Source organism: Coregonus lavaretus, assembly GCF_964263955.1.
Source record: "Coregonus lavaretus genome assembly, chromosome: 19".
In the NCBI taxonomy this organism is placed as follows: domain Eukaryota; kingdom Metazoa; phylum Chordata; class Actinopteri; order Salmoniformes; family Salmonidae; genus Coregonus; species Coregonus lavaretus.
The window spans coordinates 573,891-600,228 of NC_140006.1; the positions used below are offsets into that span (position 1 = coordinate 573,891).

Here is a 26,338-nt window from a genome sequence, read left to right on the forward strand (position 1 = left end):
TCCTTAGTGGCTGTATTGTAGAGGCTTAGGATGCCACGTGCTAAAAAAATACTACCACTGAGTTCTATGACTGCCAAGGAGAACAGTAACTGTCCTTTCTGTAAGGCAGAAACCATCGATCACAGACAGCCCTCCCTCCCTCCCCCTCTCTCTCCTTCCCTCTTCAGCTCTACAGAGTACTGTAAACAGTAGGATACCACTCAAGACAGGAACATGCCTCCAGCACGCTCAGCAGGGATTTCCCTTATTTATCTCTCACTGGGCCTAAATTTGTATTGATGAAAGCTGCTTATTTATCCTCCTCTCCCTCCCTTTTTTCTAGTTCTCCGCCTCCATTCCCTTGCTTCAGAATTGAATTGGAAAGATCTTTAACCAAATGTTTAATTTTATTCTCCTGCTTGAATGGGATTGATGAAAGATGTTTAACTACCGTCCTCTTTTTGTGTCTTCCAGAATGGCAACCCCCAAAACCCATACTGTGCAGGTATAGATGGAGTGATGGAGGCATATTACCAGAGCCTGAAGTCTGTCTGCCTCTACGGCCCAACCAACTTCTCTCCTGTCATCAACCATGTGGCCAGGTAAGGGGCTATGAGGAACCAGCTTTGTGGTCACTTCAGTTTTTGATTGCGAACCAAATTGAAATTCAATTTGTGAATAGAAAATTATATTACCCACGGTTTTCTATTAGGAGTTTTTAGATTCACTCCCTGAACTGACTGGATACACATTACAGGGTGATAAAAACAGAGGGCGATATCTATAGGTCTTCCTTCATTGAATTTCAGATCACATTCCTACCAATGCACACCTAAACTTCCCAGGCATGAGAGAGCCAAATGTCTATAGAGAGCCATATGTCATGATTCCTGAGTCCTTAGTAGATCAATACTAACTAAGATGGCCTGAACGTGTGTATCGATCCACTGTCCGTTGTGTTCCAGTGAGAGTCATTCGCGACGCAGGCTGTATGTTGTGATTAATGAGTCGTTTCCCTTAGAGCAGAAAAGACAACAGAGGAAGTCTCCAGACTAACAGAGAGTTAACTGAGATGTATCAGCTTTTAAAAGTGCAAGTAGATGTTTCAGTACGTAACTCACAGAGTATTATACTGATAATAAGTTGGTGACAGTGTTTCAGCCACACGGTCAGACTAACGGAGACTTAACTGAGATTCTTCAACTCTTAAAAGTGTGACTATGTTTCTCAGTGCATGCACAGCTTACATAGATAAGTTCACAGATAATAAGTGTGACTGTGTTATAACATTCCGCTGTAGAACTTTAACGTTAATTGTGTCACAGAAAAGGTGCTTCTGAGCTGTTAAATAAAAAAGTCTTAGTTTTATGTGACTTTTTGTCACATTCTGTTCTTTAATTAACCTGTAAATGTGTTGTTTGTGTGAGTGAACAATGACTACACAGTCCTTCCCACACACATACAGTACCAGTCAAAGTTTGGACACAGCTACTCATTCAAGGGTTTTTCTTTATTTTTACTATTTTCAACATTGTAGAATAATAGTGAAGACATCAAAACTATGAAATAACACATATGGAATCATGTAGTAACCAAAAAAGTGTTAAACAAATCTAAATATATTTTATATTTGAGATTCTTCAAAGTAGCCACCCTTTGCATTGAGGTAGTCACCTGGAATTCATAGTTTTGATGTCTTCACTATTATTCTACAATGTAGAAAATAGTAAAAATAAAGAAAAACCCTTGAATGAGTAGATGTGTCCAAACTTTTGACAGGAAGTGTACATGCGCGCGCACATACCTATACACACACAGTCCTTAAGCCTTAATGAGTTTGCCTTAATGAAGTAAAGGTGCTGTCAGAAGACTTGAGATTAACAGACTTCTGTGTGCATGTGTGTGTGTGTGTGTGTGCTCATCTACATGCATGTGTGTGTGTGCCTGTTTGTTGTTGCTGGGAAGCCACACTATAAATGTTGAGTTGAGGGTTGACAACCCAGTGCAAAATGTGTGTGTGGCTCTCAGAATCCACAATCATTAGTGCCACCCTAGACACCCCCCTCCTCCCTTCTCCTCACCCCTCCCCTCACTCCCAGGCACCGCTGTCATGCCAGCCTCCGCTCATCTACTCTGTTTGTCTTATCTCCTCATTTCTCCGTGTACCACTCGCCCCCACGTTTTAATAATAACCGTTCTGTTCCTTCTCTGCCTTGCCTCACGCTCCTCGCAGTTTAATAACTGTTCAGTTGACTTCTCTGTCTTTGTCTCTGTGTCCGACGCTGCAAGCATCAGATGTTCTCTCGCCGCCCGCCTTACGTGTGTTTGAGAAGCACAGGAAGCAGTCAGTGGCTAGGGCACACGTTGTGTAAAGTAGGTGCCAGAAATAATATCACTACCCAGCCAGTTCATGCCGGGTTTGAAAGGTTACATCTGTAGGAAATAAAGACAATGTAGACAATGGTTTTATGGATAATATAAACATTGTGTGGTTCACCTATGTACACCTATGTGTGTCTCTCTCCTGTTTGTAGGTATGCTGCGTCAGTGAAGGATGGCTCTCAGTACTTCATCCTCCTCATCATTACAGATGGAGTCATCTCAGACATGGCCCAGACCAAGGAGTCCATCGTCAACGTAAGAACAACTCACTAACTGCTAGGCAATGTTCCCGCTTTGGCGGAGACCACATTCACGTTAAACCCTGCATATGTCGGCTCAAGACCTTTAAATGGACCATTTTCCAAATCCACGATCTGATTGAATCCCGGCCCCAGGTCACTAAATGGCCAGTATGGACACTAGTGGCTAAGACACACATCACTGTCTGTATTACCATAGTCAGGGGAGATGAGCCAGGAGACTTGATTGGGGGAAGTGGGCACAGTAATATATATAGGGAGCGGTAAATGCTGACTTTGGATCAGTTCCTAGGGGAACAAGTAAACAAGACATTCTGATAAAGTCATCGATCATTCTACAACCCTGGGTTTTATCAGTCAAACTAACTCAACACTCAGACAGACGGAGAGAGCAGGAGCGGGGTTATGGCACACACACACACACACACACACACACACATGCACACACACATTAAAGGGTTGGGGGAGTGTGAGTTTAGGGACTTGTTTATTCTCTCATCCCAAAATTCCGAGAGGTATTCCTGTCCCACGCAGCACTCAGGAAGATGCTACATTTCACAGGCACACTCCATTAATATTTACACACACACACACGCAGCTTGTGGTGAATCAACTTTATTGTATAGGCTGTAGGCTGTATAGGTGCTCAGTCAACGTCACTCATAAAACGGACAGAATCCTATGCATATTTATACTGTGTGACAGACTCAACTTTATGTCACATACATAATGGGGAGAATATGGGACTCAACTTTGATTCCTAATGTCCTATCCAGGCATCGTGTCTTCCCATGTCGATTATCATCGTAGGGGTGGGACCAGCAGAATTTGATGGTAAGAAACACACAAACACACACAGATGCACAAATGCACGCACGTACGTATGCACACACACACACATTCACGCATGCACACACACACACACACTCCACTGAGCAGATGATGATTACAGTATGATGTTTCTCCTCAGCGATGATCGAGTTGGATGGGGATGAAGTGAGGATCTCGTCGAGGGGAAGATATGCAGAGAGGGACATTGTTCAGGTACGCCGTTCCCATGCTAGGCTGCAAGATGCATGGAGTCATATAGGTGGGGTTTTGGAAGCATTAGAATATGCCTGACAAACAAAAAACAAACTGTCTGCATTCTGCAAACTGCTATTGTACAAAGGGCTTTATAAAATACATTTGATTGATTGCATAGCACAGCACAGAACAAACATGGCCATGGACAGAGGCTACAACATACTGTTTATATGCACATAATGATGATCAATAGTAGTAGAAACTAGAAGTACTAGAAAATATATTGGGAAGGAAATCCGAACGAGGGAATCAACAGAATCATACGTAAAACCAAAATAGACATTTACACAGATAGTAGTGCTCATACATTAGACTTTAACAGCATGTTAACATCTGTATCGTTAGACAGACAGACATCTGGTCTGAGTTCAGATCCTTCCCACCTGCTCTGCTCTCCCTCATCAGGCCAGATGGACAGAGACCCCACAGAGGCCCCAGCCCTAATCTCTGTTAACCCAGAAGTCAAATCTTGCATAATTTGGTCAGCTGCTTGATTAACTCCTGTGTTCATACATGTTAGAAATTGAGAGTTCTGGCAAAATCGAAGTCTCCACCCTCGCAAAAGGAAATTCTCAGCCAAAGCCCTCCCCCCACCCCACCCCCTTCCTATCCATGTGGGCACATGCGCGAAGCAGTTTAAGCACAGCCTTCGTCCAATCCTGATACGTCCAAATAACCTGTGACGAAAAACCCCAAAACGGAACTGATGTTGCTTGGATTTCATGCATCCCATTCAGTCCTGGCAGATTCTCTCAGTCTACACGCAGAATCTGCCCACGGAAGATTACCCCAGCCCTGATGTGGCTAGTCTCCATGCTACATTAGCCCTGATGTGGTTAGCCTCCATGCTACATTAGCCCTGATGTGGCTAGCCTCCATGCTACATTAGCCCTGATGTGGCTAGCCTCCATGCTACATTAGCCCTGATATGGCTAGCCTCCATGCTATGCTATTGTGCCAAATGGCTAGCCTCCATGCTATTCCAAATGGTTAGCCACCATTATATGCTAATAGTCTATTAGGCACCGTTTCCTATCAGGACTGCCCCTATTCTGTTGGACAGTAGAAGGGGCTCCTCTCTTCCTCCCTCTTTCCTTCCCTCCTCCTCCTCCTCCTCCTTCTCATCCTCCCATTTCCCTCCTCCCCTACCTCCCTCCCTCTGTGGATTATATGATAGAGGGATAGATCATTACGCTCCCCCTGCTCATTAGTGAGCCTTGTTAACACAGAGAGAACATCAAGGCTGCTCTGCTGTGGACCTGGCTAGGAGGTCTACACACACACATACATACACACACACACACACACACACACACTAGGAGGTCCATTCTGTTCTGCTCTTTCTAGCCCACTCACTCCCTCACAATCTGTCAGTCTGGATAGTTAGCTGCCTCTACACACACAGAAAGGCAGGACCCCTATGAAAGACAGATCTGTGATAAACCTGTCTCTGCCCCCAGCCTCATTAGATCAGATATGAAAGAGACTGAGCGTTCGCTAGCAATGCACTGTACATAGCAACGAGACGAGGAAAACGAAAGGCTTTGATAGCTGATTGGCTAGACCTATTTCACCTCGCTCTGAACTTGCCAATTGGTATGAATAAATTAATGCTTTACTTGTACTGTGGGTCCAAAATGTCCCAACTTAAGTTTTTCAAAGATCTTTGGAAGTATTTTGCAGAATTCACACATAATGGCCTAACATCTATTATATATTGCCTATACTTTTATTTTAGTATATATTTAGTATATATTTTAGTATATTTCTCCAGCCCCATTTCTTATCTCTGTCGGTTTTCCAGTTAGGATTCAGCATTTAGTAGCTAAACACCTGTACATTGACTGTACTGTAACTAATTCCAGCCTGGTTTTGTCTCTCTTGTCATCCAGTTTGTCCCGTTCAGAGACTATATCGACCGGACAGGGAACCACATCCTGAGTATGGCCCGTCTAGCCAAGGATGTCCTGGCTGAGATCCCTGACCAGTTCCTCTCCTACATGAGGACCAGAGGCATCAAGCCCTCACCCGCACCCCCTCCCTACACACCCCCAGGGTACCCTGTGCAGAGCCCCGAGAGACACCCATTAAATACCCCCCCAGGACACCCCCTGCAGACGCAGATCTGAAGGGTGCGGAGATGCCCCCTGGTACCGAACAACACCTCTTCAAATCTTTCTTTGTCTCTCTCCTCTCTGCATCACTAGCTCAGTGATAGGAGAGGCCTTCTTGGCTCTCTCGCTCTCTCTCATTGCACTAATGGAGACTGACTGGCAGAATGAATGGCAGGGTTCTATAAATTTTTACTGAGAGGTTCTAAAGGGTTCTACTTCGGAACGGGTGTATGGAGTCAACAAGGGTATGTTTACTTCCATTGTCTGGACTTCCTGTATATCGGCCAATGGAGACAGTCTCTGGGACACACCTGGGAATACTGGTCTTCCCAACTCACCTGGCAAGGAATAAAGGAGTTAAGGAAATGATGAAGGAAGGAAGGAAGGATGAAAGGAGGATAGGAAGGAAGTTCCTGGGGACTGGCCTTTTTTAGGAGCAGAGTGGCAAAAAGTTCTATAGTCTCTGGATGTGGAATCACTTGACTGTTGTAAATAACTGGAAATATATTTCTCTCTCTCTCTCTCTCTCTCTCTCTCTCTCTCTCTCTCTCTCTCTCTCTCTCTCTCTCTCTCTCTCTCTCTCTCTCTCTCTCTCTCTCTCTCTCTCTCTCTCTCTTCTTCCAACTCTCACTCAATGTTTACAGTACATGTTAATGATAATGATTTTTACCGTTGGATACTTTTATATAATATACATACTTCTTTCAGTATGAAACTTTGGAATATCAATCAATATTCTCTCTCTTTATCTCTCAGTGTGTTGTCTTTGCCACGGGAGTCAGGTTGAGCTTGCAACAGTGCAGGTCCAAGTAGCCACTGTAATATGCTGTACTGTATTGTACTGTTCTATACTATGTGTCCCTTTGCATGAGTGTAGCATCAGAGCATGCATTGTGGTCCTACACTTCTCTGCCTGTCACTGCTCTCAGGCTTTGGGGTTCCATGTTTTTAACTTTTAACTCTGTTATTGAAGCATATTCTGCTCCCTTCTAATCTGCCTTGGCGATAGGGTGCCCATGCCAGCCGCACTGCGAGTGCCCACGGGTTTTCTCACTGTGTCGAGAACAACAGTGACTCAACCAACAGCATATTCCTATATTCCTTTCCAACTCATTTAAATAACAACAGCTGCTCTCAGATCCAGTTTGAGACAACAGCAGAAGCCCAGTGGTCAAAAACAGCAACACAAATGCTTTCCTTCTTTTCTTTTGTGTTATTATAACATTTACATTTTAGTTATTTAGCAGACGCTCTTATCCAGAGTGACTTACAGGAGCAATTAGGGTTAAGTGCCTTGCTCAAGGGCACATCGAGATATTTTTTCTTCACCTAGTCGGCTCGGGGATTCGAACCAGCGACCTTTCGGTTACTGACCCAACGCTCTTAACCCCTTGTTTATTGCCTTGGAAGTTGATATTCTTAAGAAGATTGTTTTAAGTTGCCTTGTTAAGGTAATTGTATTGTTTTGAGTTGTGCCAATCATTATGTAATATGATTTAATTGTTATTGTGTTACGCCCTGAGTGTGTTGGCCCTAGATGTTGGTGTCTGGTGGTCATCATGACAACTTGTTCTTCCTAAATGTTGTAATTCTCATCCCATAATACCCACTGAGGGCTAACTCCTGGCCCATAACCATTATACCCAGTCAACCCACTCTTACTTCTTACAGCCAGGGTATCCTCTTCAATCTGCTGTCTTAATGGACTTAAGAGTTTATATCAACTGCCTTTTCATTATTAATAATACTAATAATTATTATCATAATATAACTATTAGCTAGTGCTTGTATGGAGGTTGTGGGTAATTGATAACCTGATTGGTTACATATCAATATCTCTTCTCAAATTAACAGACACTAACACCACATTTATGTATTTCGCGGTTGTTGCCATTTGTTGCCATTTTCATGTGTGCCACAGTCGGTCTGTTGCCTGTCTGTTGCCATATCATTACTGATAGACACATGCCCTTTGCCACAATTCAACCACATAACAACTCCTCTCTTTTCTCTCTGTGTAATTCCTCCTCCTGTCTCACTGCAGCTCAGTGGATGCAGCCTCACAGATTAGAATAGACTGTGTTTTAATGCTCAAATAGGATCAACTCCCAAGCCGATAATATTTGGCATGGCAGGAGGAGAGGGGGATAAGTAAAAAAAAAAGACATACAGTAGACACAAACTGTATTTCCAATCTTTCTTTTCTCTCACAACTTTCACTAATGTCTTCAGAGTGGCGGCTACTTTCATCGTGTTTTTCTCACACATTTGAAAGCATTCCATAATTGCCTCTCTGCATCTGTAGTTGTAGCTAGTCGTGAGTCTGTGTATCATATGAAACCCTAGCGAAATCCATATAGTGCACCGCATGGCTCTTGTCAAAAGAAATGCAGTATTTGGGGAACAGCTAGCGTGTTATTTGAAACCCAGCTTGTCTGAGTCTGTGCTACATTCTCCCACTGTGCTTGTAGCAGAGCAGGAGGTATCATTAGGACTTTGGGTCACAGTCTAGCGCTCGTTATAGGCTCCCATTAACCACCCACAGGCTACTGACACAGTGTGGGCACACGTGTGCCCGTGCATATACACAGACACACACGCTCACACACAGACACACATACAGCTGAGACCATGGTCACCATCGTGGACTACTGACGTTGTCATTTCTTAGTGCTTTCTCAGTTCACACTACTTTGGAAAGGATCATTCTTTTATTTCACAGCTTTGCTAGTGCCACAACTCTTGCCATCTGCTTGCCAAGCCGTGTGCGTGCGTGCGTGCGTGCCGCCAGAGTTTTTAACAGACCATGTCAGTTCACACACGTGATCTTTGTTTACTAAAGTTATCCAAATAATATATTGTATGCTCATCATATCTACTTATAACGTGCACTATGTTTGCATGTACAGTTTTACATGAGATGCACTAGTTCTTTTTGTTATAATTGAGTGTTTTGGAAAGTAAAATCTATGAAAATAACTACAAAATGGCCTTAAAAACGTTCACTGATTTCTTGGAATTTGTGCGATGCCTTCAGATACTGAATTGTTATTGAATTGTTCTCTATTTTGTGTCAGTGTACAATATTTGCTTTTTAGTGTATATTTTCTTTGCATAACTTCATTTTTGGGGAGAACAATATATATATTGTATTTTTGGAATCAGTGGTAAATCAGATGAAAGCATGACTGAAGTTCTGATTGTCTGGTAATCCATATTATAGATGACTATTTCTGTATCAAACTACCGATTTTTAAATAAACATTCTTACTAAACACTAACTTTCTGCTGAAGTGCTTTTCTTTGCATGCATTACTTTCTCAAAACTTTACAGAAAAGGAGAGGAGAGTTCTCAATAGATCACTCCAGCCTTCTCTCCTCCTGGCTTCCAATAGTCTCATTCTCAACCCATTAGGTGTAATGACTGTTTTGTGTGTTGGTGTGACGTTCTAATTACAGAAGGAGATTATAGCCTGTTGGCTGCCTGGCAAGTAATTATTACCCTTGGCAGAGGCTTCGGGAAGCTGAGATCCTGAACAGGGACAAAGGATCACAGAGAGTTTGGTCCTTAGCATCCTCAAAGTGCACGAAGGAACAAGACCGAAGGCAACTTCTTGGTCTATTAACTTTGCATACCGCTAAATAGATAAATAACTAAGAAAACCATCTGTGGGTGGCAAGTATAGTGAATAAAAATATAAACGCAACATGTAAAGTGTTGGTCCCATGTTTCATGAGCTGAAATAAAAGATCCCAGAAATTGTACATACTCACAAAAAGCTTATTTCTCTCAAATTATGTGCCCAAATTAGTTTACATCCCTGTTAGTGAGCATTTCTCCTTTGCCAAGAGAATCCATCCAACTGACAGGTGTGGCATATCAAGAAGCTGATTAAACAGCATGATCATTACACAGGTGGACCTTGTGCTGGGGACAATAAAAGGTCACTCTAAAATGTGCAGTTTTGTCACACAACACAATGCCACAGATGTCTCAAGTTTTGAGGGAGCGTGTAATTGAGAGGAATGTCCACCAGAGCTGTTGCCAGAGAATTGAATGTTCATTTCTCTACCATAAGCCGCTTCCAACATCGTTTTAAAGAATTTGGCAGTACGTCCAGCTGGCCTCACAACCACCGATCATGTGTAACCACACCAGCCCAGGACCTCCACATCCGGCTTCTTCACCTGCGGCATTGGCTGAGACCAGCCACCTGGTCAGCTGATGAAACTGTGGGTTTGCACAACCGAAGAATTTCTGCACAAACTGTCAGAAATCGTCTCAGGGAAGCTCATATGCGTGCTCATCGTCCAGGTCTTGACCTGACTGAAGTTTGGCGTCGTAACCAACTTTTTTTGCCCGCGCTACAGAATATCGTTCCGCTAATACAGGACTAGTAAAGGCCCAGTGCACTACTATTGTGAAAAAATAATGTATTTCTTTATTCAGATTTTTCAGGGAGTGCTGCAACACGCTCAGCACCCGTACTTCCCACGGCTATGGACGCAAATAACACATTGCTATTCTCATTTATTGCAGCTGCAGTGCTGGTTGTACTGTGAGTGGAAGTAGGGAGAAACTGCATTTTATGGCTTATAAAACTGTTGAACAAAGTGTTGACAGTGCTGTATAACAACGTAAACATGAACTTACTCATAAAAACAGCAGCTCTTTGCTGTATTCGTCGAATCTCTCTCTAGTCATGGTTTTAAAAGTTTTGAAATCTCACATTATCTATCAACTTCGTTCGAGGCTTCTTTTTTCAGTCTACGGCGTGAGAAACTGTGCAGACACGGTGATCAGAGCTATCTGATAGGCCAGCGGTAGGCTTATAGGTGCACTTGATTTGCTCTCTGGGTCTGCCGGGTAGGCAGAGTTCTACCTTCAGACACATAAAATGGTTCAAAATGGGAACACTTTGCCTTCCCTGCGCTAGTGCTGCTGAATCAAATGCACCTACCGCCAACAGCTCGAAATTAATATAACAAATAGGAACGCAAGGCTTTAACTTTGGTTTTTTTACAGAAATGTTTGGTGTTTGACTAGGAATGGCTTGGAGATTGACCAGTCGATCGTGCTCGACCGGTTGGTGACCACTTGGCTAAAGATGCTTAAATGCAACATGTACGCATTCACACGTCGGAGCAAAATCGTTATCTAAAGAAAACCCATCTTGTTGAAAAGCTTTTAATTATGTTTTCAATACCACTCACTACTAATTAGCTCTATACCTTGGATCTCCCACTCATTATAACCTTTCAATCTGTTCATATGGACACATAACATGTCTCCAGCAACATGTTTTTGGTCCATCCTAAATGTTCTTGTTGGAAGTAGTATACGCACATTCAGGTGCAGGGTAGAAAAAGTAAACTAATGAAGGACAGATGGATACATGTACCTACACACTGTTGATTGCTTCTGTAGTTATATTGCGCAACATTTTGACCCGAAGATCTTCGCCCATTCTAAATATTCACCTTTGACCTCAAATCCACATGCCCACTTTTGAAATGCTCATTCTTCTGACCCCTGACCTCTAGCTAATCAGGCAGTGTAGACACACACAACGGCTGTGTTTACACAGGCAGCCCAATTCTGATCTTTTTCCCACTAATTGGTCTTTTGACTATTCACATCAGATCTTTTCACACATCAGATATTTTCCAGAGCTGATTAGTGGGAACAAAATTCTGAATTGGGCTATCTGTAATGTTGTTTTTGAGTAGTTGAACAGTAAAGCGTCTTCATGGAGTATCTTCTCGTTAATTAGAGGACTCAACAGATTCCGGCATGGTAATTATCTTTTGATGATAAGCTGTGGTACGTTTAATGAAGTCAATAGCTAGAGAAGATGTTCTCATTATAGGATACCCTGCGTGCTGCGTTCATTATTTACAGGATGCTGCTATTCCCTGTCATGAAGACAGCATTGAACTTGAACATTTTCATGTGAAGTTTATTTTTGCCTTGACAGTGTTTGTAACTTAACTCAACTAACTCAACTAATTTGTTATCAGTACTATACCTACGTATTAAATGAGTCACTTCATGTGATAGTAACTACTCTGGTGTAAACTTATTTACAGCCAGGAGTGAGTAGATTAAGTCATTTAATAGAGGTTGTCTTTGGGAGATTCATAATAATTACACAGCATAAAACACATCCAAGTTGTCAAGCAACAACTATCACCTTAGTTGCAGTGTGTGTAATGGCTGGGTCTGGGTGAACAATGTCTGGACAGAGTCAGTGTTGAGCTGCTGGTGTTGCAAAACAAACCGCACCCGCTGTCAGTGATGAAGGCTGTTTGCACTTCCTGGTGTCAGAGGTCAGGGTTGTCCTATGTAGCGGTAGAAACCACGCCCCCGGTCACGAAGGGATGGGCTTTCTAGTTCATCATAAGTCAGAGGTTAACTCAGGTCAGGGTTGGGGTCGCTCTGTATGCTGTTGTAATTGTCTGTGCTCGGATACCTTTAGCAGTGAAATAAAACACTAACCTAAAAAAAAAAATACACCAACTCCACTCCGCCTGTCCGCCTCATAAGGACTGGTGCAGCCCACGGCTGAATCAAGTTGCCTACACCTGGACTAGTGGGTGTCAGGCAGGGAGGCACAGTGTCACAGTGTGGCAGTCAACTAATGAGATAGGAGCTACAGAACCAAGGCCTTCCTCACAGATACCAAATATGATCTATTATATTGACAAGATAGTTGAGTGACAGCTCTAACAATGGAAATACATGTCCTCAAAGATGGGAGACAGGCGAGATCAGGTGGGACCATTCTAGCCAATGAGATACGTGTGTGAACAGGCACAAATAAGTTGTTTTAATTAAAGTTGCCACATGCATCCATTTATATCAGTACATTTGTAGCAGCCTAAACATCATGAAACTTATATTCGATCAAATAAGGTTCACATAATTCGAAACACTCTCATAGACCACCACTTGGTCTGCTTATCTCACGCGCACAGAGTAAATAAGCAGACCAAGTGGTAAATCTTCTCGCGTCGCCTCTTCCCCTCTGTCTCTACTCTCTCTCTCTTTCTCCTCTATTCTTTTAAAAGAGCAGAAGAGATTAATGGAAACCTTAACTGAAGGAGAGGAGAAGCAGGGAGTGGTTTGACTTTGGCTAGCAGATCTCATTAAGCCAGGATGTGCCAAAAGTCAATAGAACGGTAAGTGATGTCACCGTTAATGTCAACCAGTGGATATTAATGTTTTTTTGATTGATTCATGATTAGGAAACGTGCTAGTCTAGTCATGCTAGAGCTGTCTGTCTGGTACATTTATGGCGTACAGACATGCACAGGTGCAAGAGTGCTTAAACACACACGTGTACACGCACACAAGGCTATAACTATGACAGGTGGCACAATCACTTGAATTGTCCACAAATATTGTCTGGGTGTCAGTTAAATGACAGTATATCAATCTGTTATGACTCCATTGTGAAGGCCTATTCATCTTTAAATATAAAGTTTTCCAATAAAATGGGCTTATTACAACATTGTATTTACATCAGAAATGATCCCAAAAGAAATTCCTCAGAAATACGCCAGTAACATCCAATCCTGGGTGTTAATTTAAATAGACTTAATAAATGTACTATAAATCCACATTTAAAAGACACATCAAAATATTAGTTAGAGTGAATATTGTGAAATTACACTTGAAATGAGTCCGAGGCAAACCAATGATGTCTAAATCCTTGCAGGCACATTTAGGAAGAACATTGAGATATTAAAAATAGTTTTCAGGCAATAGAAATTAACTTCACCACAAATTAATAGCTAGAGGTGCTATGGAGAGCTGATGGAGAGGAAGGCTTTGGGATTGGACCTGAATCATGTGTACACAGAGCAAGAATGTATTTTTTATTTTACACATATATGTATTAGTTCCAAATAGGACAATCAACAATTACAGAAATAACCAATGACCAAGTGAGGGTGAACTGACATACTTCCAGTGGAGAGAAATTGAACGTCTAGCTTGTAACGGACAGAGGTCAGCCATTTTATTTTCTCTCCTATGTAAAGAGATGTTCTCTTGGTAAAGATGTAAGATGCTGTCAGTGTCTGGGTGCATTGGGTAAACGGAATCAGGCGCAGGACACAGAACTGAGAATAAATGGCTTTACTCGACTCCATGTAAATATTAGCAAACCCTCCACGCAGGGAAGAGCAAAAACAACAGCTCAACAGACGACGTAACAAAGAACAATCACGCACACACTCAGGAGGGAAAACAGAGGTAATATAGGGAAACTAATAAGCCTAATGAGTAACAGGTGTGAACAATCAAGACAGAACTAGTGAGACACCGAAACATCGATCGGTGGCAGCTAGTACTCCGGTGACGACGACCGCCGAAGCCTGCCCGAACGAGGAGGAGGGGCAGCCTCGGCCGTATCCGTGACAGTACCAGTATCATCTATATACACCACTACACCCTGTCCGTGCAGGACCCTGAAAATCTCATCGACAAAGGATTGAAAGACTGAGGGAGCATTCATCAACCCGTACGGCATGACGAGGTACTCATAGTGACCAGAGGTGGTACTAAATGCCGTCTTCCACTCGTCCCCCTCCCGGATACGGATCAGATTGTACGCGCTCCTGAGGTCCAATTTTGTGAAGAAGCGTGCCCCGTGCAATGACTCCATCATACTAGCAATGAGAGGAAGAGGATAGCTGTATTTTACGGTTATCTGATTTAGACCTCGATAGTCAATGCACGGGCGTAAACCTCCATCCTTTTTCTTCACAAAAAAGAAACTCGAGGAGGCAGGGGAAGTGGAGGGCCGAATGTATCCCTGTCCCAGAGATTCGGTGACATATGTCTCCATAGCTACCGTCTCCTCCTGTGACAGAGGATACACGTGACTCCTGGGAAGTGCAGCACCCTCATGGAGATCTATCGCACAATCCCCTCATCGATGGGGTGGTAATTGAGTCGCCTTCCTTTTACAGAAGGCGAGAGCCAAATCGACATATTCTGAGGGAATGTGCATTGGGGAGACATGGTTTGGACTCTCCACCGTGGTTGCCCCTATGGAAACACCTACACACCTTCCCGAGCACTGAGGTGACCATCCCTTAAGAGCCCTCTGTTGCCACGAAATACTGGGGTCATGGGTGGCTAGCCAGGGAAGGCCCAGCACCACGGGAAACGCAGGAGTATCAATAAGGAAGAGACTAATTCTCTCTTCATGACCCCCCTGTGTCTCCATCCGAAGTGGAGCTGTGACCTCCCTAACCATACCTGACCCTAATGGGTGACTATCTAGGGCACGTATGGGGAAGGGCACATCTAACGGCAATATAGGAATCCCTAATCTATGCGCAACCAATCTATCCATGAAATTCCCAGCTGCGCCGGAATCTACGAGCGCCCTATGCTGGGAATGTGGGGAAAACTCAGGGAAAATAACATTAATCATCATGTGAGCAACAGGGAGCTCTGGGTGAGTTGGGTGCCTACTCACCTGGGATGATCCCCCAGAACCTTGCCTGCTGCTTTGATTCCATGAGGGTCTTCTCCTGCACCGGCCCGCAGTGTGTCCTCTGCGGCCACAGTTGGTGCAGGAGACCACCCCCTTGCTCGGTCTCTCCGCATCAGCACCTCCAAGCTCCATAAGTGTGGACTTGGAAGTGCTGGGGGATGGACTGGACGGACTCTGATCTGGACGTCCGCGGGTAGCCAACAGGTTATCCAGCCGGATCGATAAATCTACCAGCTTGTCCAGGTTAAGATTAGTGTCCCTGCAGGCCAGCTCCCGACGAACGTCCTCCCGTAGACTGCATCGGTAGTGATCAATCAGGGCCCTCTCGTTCCATCCCGCGCTGGCTGCCAGTGTCCTGAAATCCAGGGCGTATTCCTGTGCGCTCCTCCTTCCCTGGCTGAGGTGAAACAGATGCTCCCCCGCCGCTCTCCCCTCAGGCGGATGATCGAATACTGCCCGGAAACGGCGGGTAAAATCCTCATAACAGACGGACTCAACGTCTATTCCACCCCACTCCGCGTTGGCCCATTCCAGAGCTCTGCCCGACAGACAGGAGATGAGGGCGGACACGCTCTCGTATCCCGAGGGAGCCGGGTGGATGGTGGCCAGGTAAACTTCCACCTGGAGCAGGAAACCCTTACACCCGGCAGCTGTCCCATCGTATTCCCTCGGGAGCGAGAGCCGAAGACCACTGGACCCAGGGTTTGAGGATCTTGATGGAGGAGAAATCGGCGAAGGAGGAGGTGTAGAAAACCCAACTCTCCCATCGATCCATGGTGTGGATCACTTGATCCAGAGCCGAACCTAGTCATTGCAGCATGGTCGCGTGCTGGTGGATGCGTTCCTCCACCGAAGCGCTGGGATCGGGCGTGCCTGCTGACTCCATAAGGGGTGCGTGATTCTGTCTGAATCCTACTACACCAGCTCTGACACTCATCGGATGTGGCAGGGCTTGCAAACTATTACGGACTACAAAGGGAAACCCAGCCGCAAGCTGCCCAGTGACGCGAGCCTACCAGGCGGGCTAAATGCCTTTTATGCGCGCTTCGAGGCGAGCAACACTGAAGCATGCATGAGAGCACCAGCTGTTCCGGACGACTGTGTGATCACGCTCTCCATTGCCGATGTAAGCAAGACCTTTAAACAGGTCAACATTCACAAGGCCACGGGGCCAGATGGATTACCAGGACGTGTACTCAGAGCATGCGCGGACCAACTGGCAGGTGTCTGTAATACCTACATGTTTCAAGCAGACCACCATAGTCCTTGTGCCCAAGAAAGCGAAGGTAATCTGCCTAAATGACTACCGCCCCGAAGGACTCACGTCGGTAGCCATGAAGTGCTTTGAAAGGCTGGTCAAGGCTCACATCAACACCATCATCCTGGAAACCCTAGACCCACTCCTATTCGCATACCACCCCAACAGATCCACAGATGATGCAATCTCAATCACACTCCACACTGCCCTTTCCCACCTGGACAAAAGGAACACCTATGTGAGAATGCTGTTCATTGACTACAGCTCAACATTCAACACCATAGTGCCCACAAAGCTCATCACTAAGCTAAGGACCCTGGGACTAAACACCTCCCTCTGCAACTGGATCCTGGACTTCCTGACGGGCCACCCCCAGGTGGTAAGGGTAGGTAACAACAAATCTGCCACGCTGATCCTCAACACGGGGGCCCCTCAGGGGTGCGCGCTTAGTCCCCTCCTGTACTCCCTGTTCACCCATGACTGCGTGGCCAAGCATGACTCCAACACCATCATTAAGTTTGCTGATGACACAACGGTGGTAGGCCTGATCACCGACAACAATGAGACAGCCTATAGGGAGGAGGTCAGAGACCTAGCAGTGTGGTGCCAGGACAACAACCTCTCCCTCAACCTGAGCAAGACAAAGGAGATGATCGTGGACTACAGGAAAAGGAGGGCCGAACACGCCCCCATTTACATCGACGGGGCTGTAGTGGAGTGGGTCGAGAGTTTCAAGTTCCTTAGTGTCCACATCACCAACAAACTATCATGGTCCAAACACACCAAGACAGTTGTGAAGAGGGCACGACAATGCCTTTTCCCCCTCAGGAGACTGAAAATATTTCACATGGGTCCCCTGATCCTCAACAAATTCTACAGCTGCACCATCGAGAGCATCCTGACCGGTTGCATCACTGCCTGGTATGGCAACTGCTCGGCCTCCGACCGTAAGACCAAAATCGAGCTCTTTGGCCTCAACTCAACTCGCCGTGTTTGGAGGAGGATGAATGCTGCCTAAGACCCCAAGAACACCATCCCCACCATCAAACATGGAGGTGGAAACATTATGCTTTGGGGGTGTTTTTCTGCTAAGGGGACAGGACAACTTCACCGCATCAAAGGGACGATGGATGGGGCCATGTACCGTCAAATCTTGGGTGAGAGCCTCCTTTACCAAATGTCAGCCTAGAAACCTTAATGACTTGGAGAAGATCTGCAAAGAGGAGTGGAACAAAATCCCTCCTGAGATGTGTGCAAACCTGGTGGCCAACTACAAGAAACATCTGACCTCTGTGATTGCCAACAAGGGTTTTGCCACCAAGTACTAAGTCATGTTTTGCAGAGGGGTCAAATACTTTTTTCCCTCATTAAAATGCAAATCAATTTATAACATTTTTTACATGTGTTTTTCTGGATTTTTTTGTTGTTATTCTGTCTCTCACTGTTCAAATAAACCTACCATTAAAATTATAGACTGATCATGTCTTTGTCAGTGGGCAAACGTACAAAATCAGCAGGGGATCAAATACTTTTTTCCCTCACTGTAAGTGTATGTAAACTTCCGACTTCAACTGTATATACTAGGCAGTGTCAGAGGAAGGCCCCCAAAAAATTCAGACTCCTGTCACCCAATTCATAGACGGTTCTCTCTGCTACCGCACGGCAAGCCAGACCGGAGAGCCAAGTCTAGGTCCAAAAGGCTTCTTAACAGCTTCTACCCCCAAGCCATAAGACTGCTGAACCATTAATCAAATGGCCACCCGGACTATTTGCATTGACCCCCCCGCTGCTATTCGCTGTTTATTATCTATGCATAGTCACTTTACCCCTACCTACATGTACAAATTACCTTGACTAACCTGTACCCCTGCACATTGTCTTGGTACCGGTACCCCCTGTATATAGTCTCATTATTATTTTATTGTTTTACTTTTTTTTTATTTGTATATATTTTTTTAAAACTTTAGTTTATTTAATAAATATTTTCTTAACTCTATTTTCTTAAAACTGCATTGTTGGTTAAGGGCTTGTAAGTAAGCATTTCACGGTAAGTTCTACACCTGTTGTATTCGGCGCATGTGGCAAATAAAATTTGATTTGATTTTAAGTGTTAAAAAACATGTTTTCACATGTGAAATGTCACATGTTGAGTGTTTAAAAAACACATTTTCACATATGAAATGTCACATGAAGTGTTCCAAAAACACGTTTTCAGATGTGAAATGTTACATGTTGAAGTGTTCCAAAAACACATGGTTTCACATGATTTCACATGTGAAATGTCACAAGTGAAGGGTTACAAAACACGTTTTCATGTGATTTTCCACATGAGAAATACACTGTTAGCCTTTTCTGTTCATTTTGTAGGGAATTATTGTCATTTTACAGTACATTTCTGCAGTAATAGGATACTTACTGTATTTTTCAATATATTTACTGTCAATCCCAATGCACTTTGGTAGGCTACGTTTTGGCCCGTCCTGCAAATTAACTTGTCATGCCTCACTTGCAATTGCATTTAAACTTATAGATACTTTAGATGCGCTTATTATTTTATAGTAAGTTACCAGGTACTGAGTTGCAGTGAAAATAGTAAAAACTACTTTTTATGTTTTTCTACAGCTAAACTGCATTTTGTCAGTAAATACACAACAACGAACTGTATTCAGGAAGAACACAGAAGTTCTGATTCTGATTCCAACTATTTTCAATGCTTTTCAATACCGGAAAATTAGGAAGTGGAATTTGGTTTATTTTCTGAATTGACGGGAACGTAAACGGAATCGACCCCAACATGGTTTGCACACTTGGGACGCAACCACACCCAGAATTTGAACTCACAACCGCTTAGATGCCAGAAACCTGAATTTCCTGCTTTGCCATCAGGTCTGTGGCAATGACAGAGATCAATAATTGACAGAGAATCAAGTCAATAATTTAGCGATTATCTGACAACACCAATGAAAATGTAGCAGTGCTCAGAGACACTTGACATTAAGGCCTAGATTCAATCAGATCAAGCATAAACACGTGATAGCCGACACCCGCATAGCTGGTGTACTGGCAGTGTCAGAGGTGTAACTGCCTTACGGTACAGTGTTGTTCCCTGGTGTACAAAAAGGTCAAAGGTACACATAAGGTCCCTTTAGAGGTACACATAGGAACTCACATGGCACTGGTTGGTACCTTTTAGGGTACATGTGCAGATAATCTAGTATAATGGTACATTTTTCAACCCAATACATTCAATTTAATGCTACATTAGTAACCATTTGAGAGGTGGGAATTTATCTGTTGTGAAGTTGTAAATATCAGTTAGATGCATTCACGTGCCTTGAACTCGTTGAGAAACGCTGATTGGCTAATTTCCCGCAAGCTGCGTAAATCATTAACTAAAAGTACAGATATCATGCTAGTAAACATATTAATAGATTGCTTTTTATTAATAATGTTTTGTTGTTGCATATAACTGCTGAAAATGCTGTTATAAAGGTAATTTCCTTAGTAGGTGATGTCAAAGGTCAGCATGCGGGAGAAGTAGGAGCTCAGGATGGTAGACGTTCAAGTGGATTTTTCTCAGTCGTTTGTGTAAATTCCCACTCCCCACTTGGTTATGAACGCAGCATTATGCTGCATTCACGTGCTAGTCGGAAGTAGGAAACTCAGAAATGTCTGACTTGCTAACATATGGAATTGTTTTAAGATGGTCATACCATGGATCATTTAGCTATTTGATTTAGAATTATAGGACCCCTTTAGGTATCCCCCCAAAATATTAAAAAAGTACCACTACTATAGCCCATAGAAACGTATTGAATAACACATTCATAAATGGCAAAAAAAATTTGAAGTGTCTGTCCTATATCTAACTTTTTTTTTTTTTAGAAAAGTGCATAAAAAGGGAATAACGTTCCATTTACACGAGCTTAACTCGGGTCGGAATCGGGGCCTACGAGAATTGGGATGGGTCGAGGGTGTCTGGGATGATGGTATTGACATGAGCCATGACCAGCCTTTCAAAGTATTTCATGTTTATAGATGTAAGTGCTACGGGACGATAGTAATGTAGCACTCGTGTTCTTGGGCACGGGGACTATGGTTGTCTGCTTGAAAAAAGTTGGTATTACAGACCGGGTCAGGGATAGGTTGAAAATGTCAGTGAAGACACTTGCCAGCTGGTCAGCGCATGCTCTGAATACACGGTGTTGCGAATGTTACCCTGTTTAAAGGTCTTACTCACATCAGCTACGGAGATTGAGATCACACCGTCGTCTGGAACAGCTGGTGCGAGCATAGAAGGCATTTAGTTCCTCTGGTAGGCTCACGTTGCTGGGTTTCCCTTTGTAATCCATGATAGTTTGCAAGCCCTGCCACATCCATCGAGCGTCAGAGCCGGCGTAGTAGGATTTGATCTTTGTTTGTTTGATGGCTCGGCAGAGGTTGTAGCGGGAGTTCTTATAAGCGTCCAGATTATTGTCCCGCTTCTTGAAAGTGGCAGCTCTAGCTTTTAGCTCAGTGCGGCTGTTTCCTGTAATCCAAGGCTTCTGTTTGGGATATGTATGTACGGTCACTGTGGGGAAGACGTTGTGGATGCACTTATTAATGAAGCTGTTGACTGATGTAATAAACTTTTCAATGTTATCGGATGAATCCTGGAACTTCTTCCAATCAATGCTAGCGAAACAGTCCTGTAGCTTAGCATCCGCTTCATCGTACCACTTCCGTATTGAGCGGAAGTGGTTTATGCTTGTAAGCAGGTGTCACGACTTCCTCCGAAGCTGCCTCCTCTCCTGGTTCGGGCAGGCTTCGCCGGTTATCGTCACCGTCCTTCTAGCCACTGCCGCTCCTCATCTCATCATTCCATTGGTTTTGTCTTGTTTATTACACACACCTGGTTCATATCCCCTCATTAGTACTTGTATAAGTGTTCACTCTGCCCCCTTGTCCTTGTGGGTGATTGTTTATTGTGAGGAGAGTGTAGCTCGGTTGAGCTCCGTGTATTTTGTATTGCTGGGGTATATTTTCCCTGTGTGCCTGTTTGGTTCCAGTGTGCCTGTTTTGCGCACTGGACTGTTTGACACATTTCTGCGTAACTCTGTATTCTGTGATTTACCCTCCTGCGCCTGACTCCTTCAAATCACCCATCACAGCACGAAGCAGGAGGATAGAATAATGGTCTGATTTGCCAAAGGGAGGGCGAGGGTGGGCCTTGTATGCGTTTCTGTGTGTGGAATAAAGGTGCCGTGGAGATTTTCACCTCTGGTTGCACAGATGACATGCTGGTAAAAATAAAGTAAAACGGATTTCAGCATTAAAATCACTGGCCACTAGAAATGCCGCCTCTGAATGTGCATTTTCTTGTTTGCTCATGGCCCTATACAGCTGGTTGAGTGCGGTCTTAGTGCCAGCATCAGTTTGTGGTGGTAAATAGACAGCTACAAAAAATTAAGATGAAAACTCTCTTGGTAAATAGTATGGTGTGCAGCTTAATATTAAGTGTTCTAACTCAGGCGAGCAAAAACTTGAGACTTCCTTAACATTAGAGAATCAATGTGGGAAACTGATTGTATTTGAAAAGATGTATCACTTTTAACCTAAATCCAATGACATGGTGATATGACAACTCAAACAAATGTAAATCAAAACTAGATGTCGAACTGACGTCAATTCATAGTGGGTAGTTTCCTCTGGAGACAAGGCTTTATTTACTGTAAAGCTTGTTAGCCTGTAATTTCCCTCAGGTTGCCTAGAGACCACCTGACACCATCTTGCTGGTCAATCACTCTTTGTGATGACAAATAATATTTAATAGCTAGGCCAAGGTGTCAAGTTGTTGTATTCCATACTGCATTGCATGTAAAGAGGGATTTTGTTATATGATAATTGATGCAAGATAATTTTATTCTCTAATTTATTTCAAAGATACTGTAAGGTATAGGCTGCTTCTAAAACAACAGTACAAGACACCAGAAACAAACTAAACCAGAAAACCCATGTGCAATTTCAGCTAGAAAGAAAGCAGAGGAGCCATGTGTGACTTTATGGGAGGTGGGCTGTAGTGACTCACCGGGTGTGAACAGCTGTGTGTGTGTGTGTGTGTGTGTGTGTGTGTGTGTGTGTGTGTGTGTGTGTGTGTGTGTGTGTGTGTGTGTGTGTGTGTGTGTGTGTGTGTGTGTGTGTGTGTGTGTGTGTGTGTTTGGGTGCATGTGCATGATGTGTGTGTGTGCACATGTGTGTGTGCATGCCTGTCTGCTTGCCTGAGTGTGTGTGTGCATGTGCGTGTGTTTGTGAGTGTAAGTCCATCTGTGTGTGTGTGTGTAGGTGTGCTCTGCACAGTTCGCTGCAGCAGAGAGAGGTAGATGCTATAAATACATTTACTAGTTATATTTATCTCCCGGCTGTATGACCAAGGGCTCTATTCAATCAGATCCACTTTAGCCGACATCCGCATAGCGGAGGTGGAACTGCATTAGAGCTGTGAAATCCACAAGTAGCTCCCAGCATTATACCGAAAGCGGACAATGCCATTGCCAGGGAATCACATTAACAGAAATCCCATGATGCCTTGTTTACAAGATGAACACTGGAATGTGAGATGTAATCTACACCTCGATTAGGATGATAGAAATCCTCATTATTTTGTTGAATGATTTAAACATTTGAGCGTAATTATTGCTATATAGGCTACACTTTCTCGCTCTGAACTTCTAACTCGAGTGGGGCGGGTATGAACAACTGCTCACCAATGTGACGGCTCCAACACAGTTCCACCTCTGATACCGCCAAAACATCCGCTATGCGGGTGTCTGCTATCGCCGGCTAATGTTTGATCTGATTGAATCTAGACCCAAGTCTCTGCTCCAGAGACACAAATCAGAGAGACACACATAGGGGCCCTGATCAACAACTGAATATTAAATATCCAGGAGGCTATTTATAGAAACAGGGAGTTTTCCCTAGCCACCGTGCTTCTACATCTGCATTGCTTGCTCTTTGGGGTTTTAGGCTGGGTTTCTGTAGAAGCACTTTGTGACATCTGCTGATGTAAAAAGGGATTTATAAATACATTTGATTAAATTTGATTGAGGAAGAGTCCTCAAGTGAGCTTTACTATGTAATTGAAAGGGCACTACACTCAACAAAGGTTATTGATCTTTTCAAAACACTTTTTGTATCTGTTGTAAGGTTTTTTAGTTAACTTTCTGAATATGGTAGAATTTTCTTTCCCGAGAACTAGTGCTGAAAATAATTTGGTGCAATAGTATGAATGTGAGCTAGAGTCTGTGTGTGTGTGTCTGTCTGTTCCCTATATAGCTGGTCAGCGCTCTCTTTATCTTCCAATTGTCTGCATTACTGTCCAAAACCCTCCACAGGCACATCCTCACATGGAGCTTATTGTACGGCTCACAGTTTAATTAAATTCAAATCTGTGTCTCCAGGGTGCTATCTATCGCTGGGTCTTTCTCCCTCTCTCTCTCTCTCTCTCTCTCCTCTCTCTCTCTCTCTCCCTCTCTCTCTCTCTCCCTCTCTCTCTCTCTCTCTCTCTCTCTCTCTCTCTCTCTCTCTCTCTCTCTCTCTCTCTCTCTCTCTCTCTCTCTCTCTCTCTCTCTCTCTCTCTCTCTCTCTCTCTCTCTCTCTCTCTCTCTCCCTCGCTCTCTCTAACCCTGTGCATGTTTATCTGTGTGTGTGTGCTTGTGTGTGAGCATGTGTGTTTGTGTGTGTGTCTCTAGAGTGATATCTCTCGCTACATGGGTCTCATCTGGGAGTAAAACCAGCTGCCTCCGGCCTGGCCTCTGCCCCCCCTGGCTCAGTGTGCTTGAGCCTGGGTCAGTGTGCTGTAGATTGCCTTGGACCTAAGAGTGGAGACGGGGACTGGAGGGAGTGTGGAGTGTTGGGACTCTGGGGTTTGCAGATAACTTGAGGGGACTGAGGAGGAGGAGCCCACTGGGCACAAACTGGTTGAATCAACGTTGTTTCAATGTAATTTGTCAACCTATTGTGACATGGAATCTATGTGAAAAACGGTTGTTTTGAGGTTGAAATTTCAACCACAGGATTATGTCATCATGGTAACCAACAACATCAGATCTTCAACGGTATATCCACTATCAGAAAAAATAACTACAGGCTGGGGAGTTAATCTATCTACAGCTATCCATTCGGTCTCCCATCCAGCCTTTTAACATACGCCAACCCTGCTTAGCTTTAGATATTTGTCACTGACTACTACCAATGTGCTATTAATTATTGAGAGATCTCTTAATAACTAAATAGATTCACTGTTGCTATCAAAGTCAATCCAAAGGGCAATTTAACAGAGCAAATGAAATGTAACCATACTCTAAAAGTCATATATCATCAATGATACTATTTAGGCCTATATAGCATTTGCAAAGTCATCAACAGCTATTGTTTTAAATTCAACCCAGGGTTCAACTAAAAATAACCAATACAAATAGGCCTAGGGTTTCAAGCTTTTTTTTATTCAAATGTAATCTTCAGGTTAATCATTAATGTGTTGGATTCACGTCTCCATCTCAACCAAAAATCTAAGTTAAAGAATTAAGGTTGACATGATTTACTCCTATTCTTTAACTTCGATTTGGTTGAGATGGAGACGTGATAATATACATTATTAATTTGTAGACAAATTGGAATTAAAGTCAGACTAAATCAGTGGCACAAAAGATACATCTCCTTCAAATGTTGATATTTGGGTGCGTTGACAACCAAACACAATTCAATATCACTTTTGCAATACAGTAAATAGCCTATTAACGACAAGTTAACAAATGATATGTTGGATTCACGTCTCCAACTAAACCAAAAATAAAAGTTAAAGAATAGGCTCAGATGAAAATATCCAAGCATTAGATACATCTCTTTTTTTTTAAATAGCATTTTAGTCATTCAGCAGACGCTCTTATCAAGAGCGACTTACAGGAGCAATTAGTGTTAAGTGCCTTGCTCAAGGGCACATCGACAGATTTTTCACCTAGTCGGCTCTGGGATTAGAACCAGCGACATTTCGGTTACTGGAACAACGCTCTTACCCACTAAGCTACCTGCCGCCCATATTGATATTTGGTTGCGTTGTCAACCAAACACAATTGAATATTACTTTTGTAACACAATAAATAGCCAAAAGTTAAGGCTATCTTACAAACTAATGTAACAGTATTTATTCAACATTAAAATGAGTAACACATCCATGGCCAGGAGTATTTTTCTCCATTCTGCTAACTAGTATTTTCTCTGCTCATTCAGGAGCAATAAAGGACTACTTCATATATATACAGTGCATTCGGAAAGTATTCAGACCCCTTCCCTTTTTCCACATTTTGTTACATTACAGCCTTATTCGAAAATGGATTAAATAAAACAATTTCCTCATCAATCTACACACAATACCCCATAATGACAAAGTGAAAACAGGTTTGTATTTTTTGTGTGCAAATGTATTAAAAATAAAAAACAGAAATACCTTATTTACATACGTATTCAGACCCTTTGCTATGAGACTCAAAATTGAGCCCATGTGCATCATATTTTCATTGATCATCCTTGAGATGTTTCTACAACTTGATTGGAGTCCACCTGTGGTAAATTCCATTGATTGGACATGATTTGGAAAGGCACACACCTGTCTATATAAGGTCCCACAGTTGACAGTGCATGTCAGAGCAAAAACCAAGCCATGAGGTCGAAGGAATTGTCTGTAGAGCTCCGAGACAGGATTATGCCGAG

General features: G+C 43.4%; 1 protein-coding gene across 2 annotated transcripts in view; it reads left to right on the plus strand.

The window, feature by feature from the left end:
- LOC311146882 (copine-8) overlaps positions 1-9,102 on the plus strand; it is a 118,288-nt gene extending 109,186 nt beyond the window's left edge. For both annotated transcript variants that reach the window (XM_084183497.1, XM_084183498.1), the window contains 5 exons: positions 454-581; positions 2,514-2,616; positions 3,398-3,455; positions 3,592-3,665; positions 5,600-9,102. In XM_084183497.1, coding sequence (XP_084039623.1) covers positions 454-581; positions 2,514-2,616; positions 3,398-3,455; positions 3,592-3,665; positions 5,600-5,836 — 600 coding nt within the window. In that variant the 3' untranslated portion in view covers positions 5,837-9,102. The remainder of the gene's footprint in view (positions 1-453; positions 582-2,513; positions 2,617-3,397; positions 3,456-3,591; positions 3,666-5,599) is intronic.
- Positions 9,103-26,338: the final 17,236 nt, after the last annotated feature.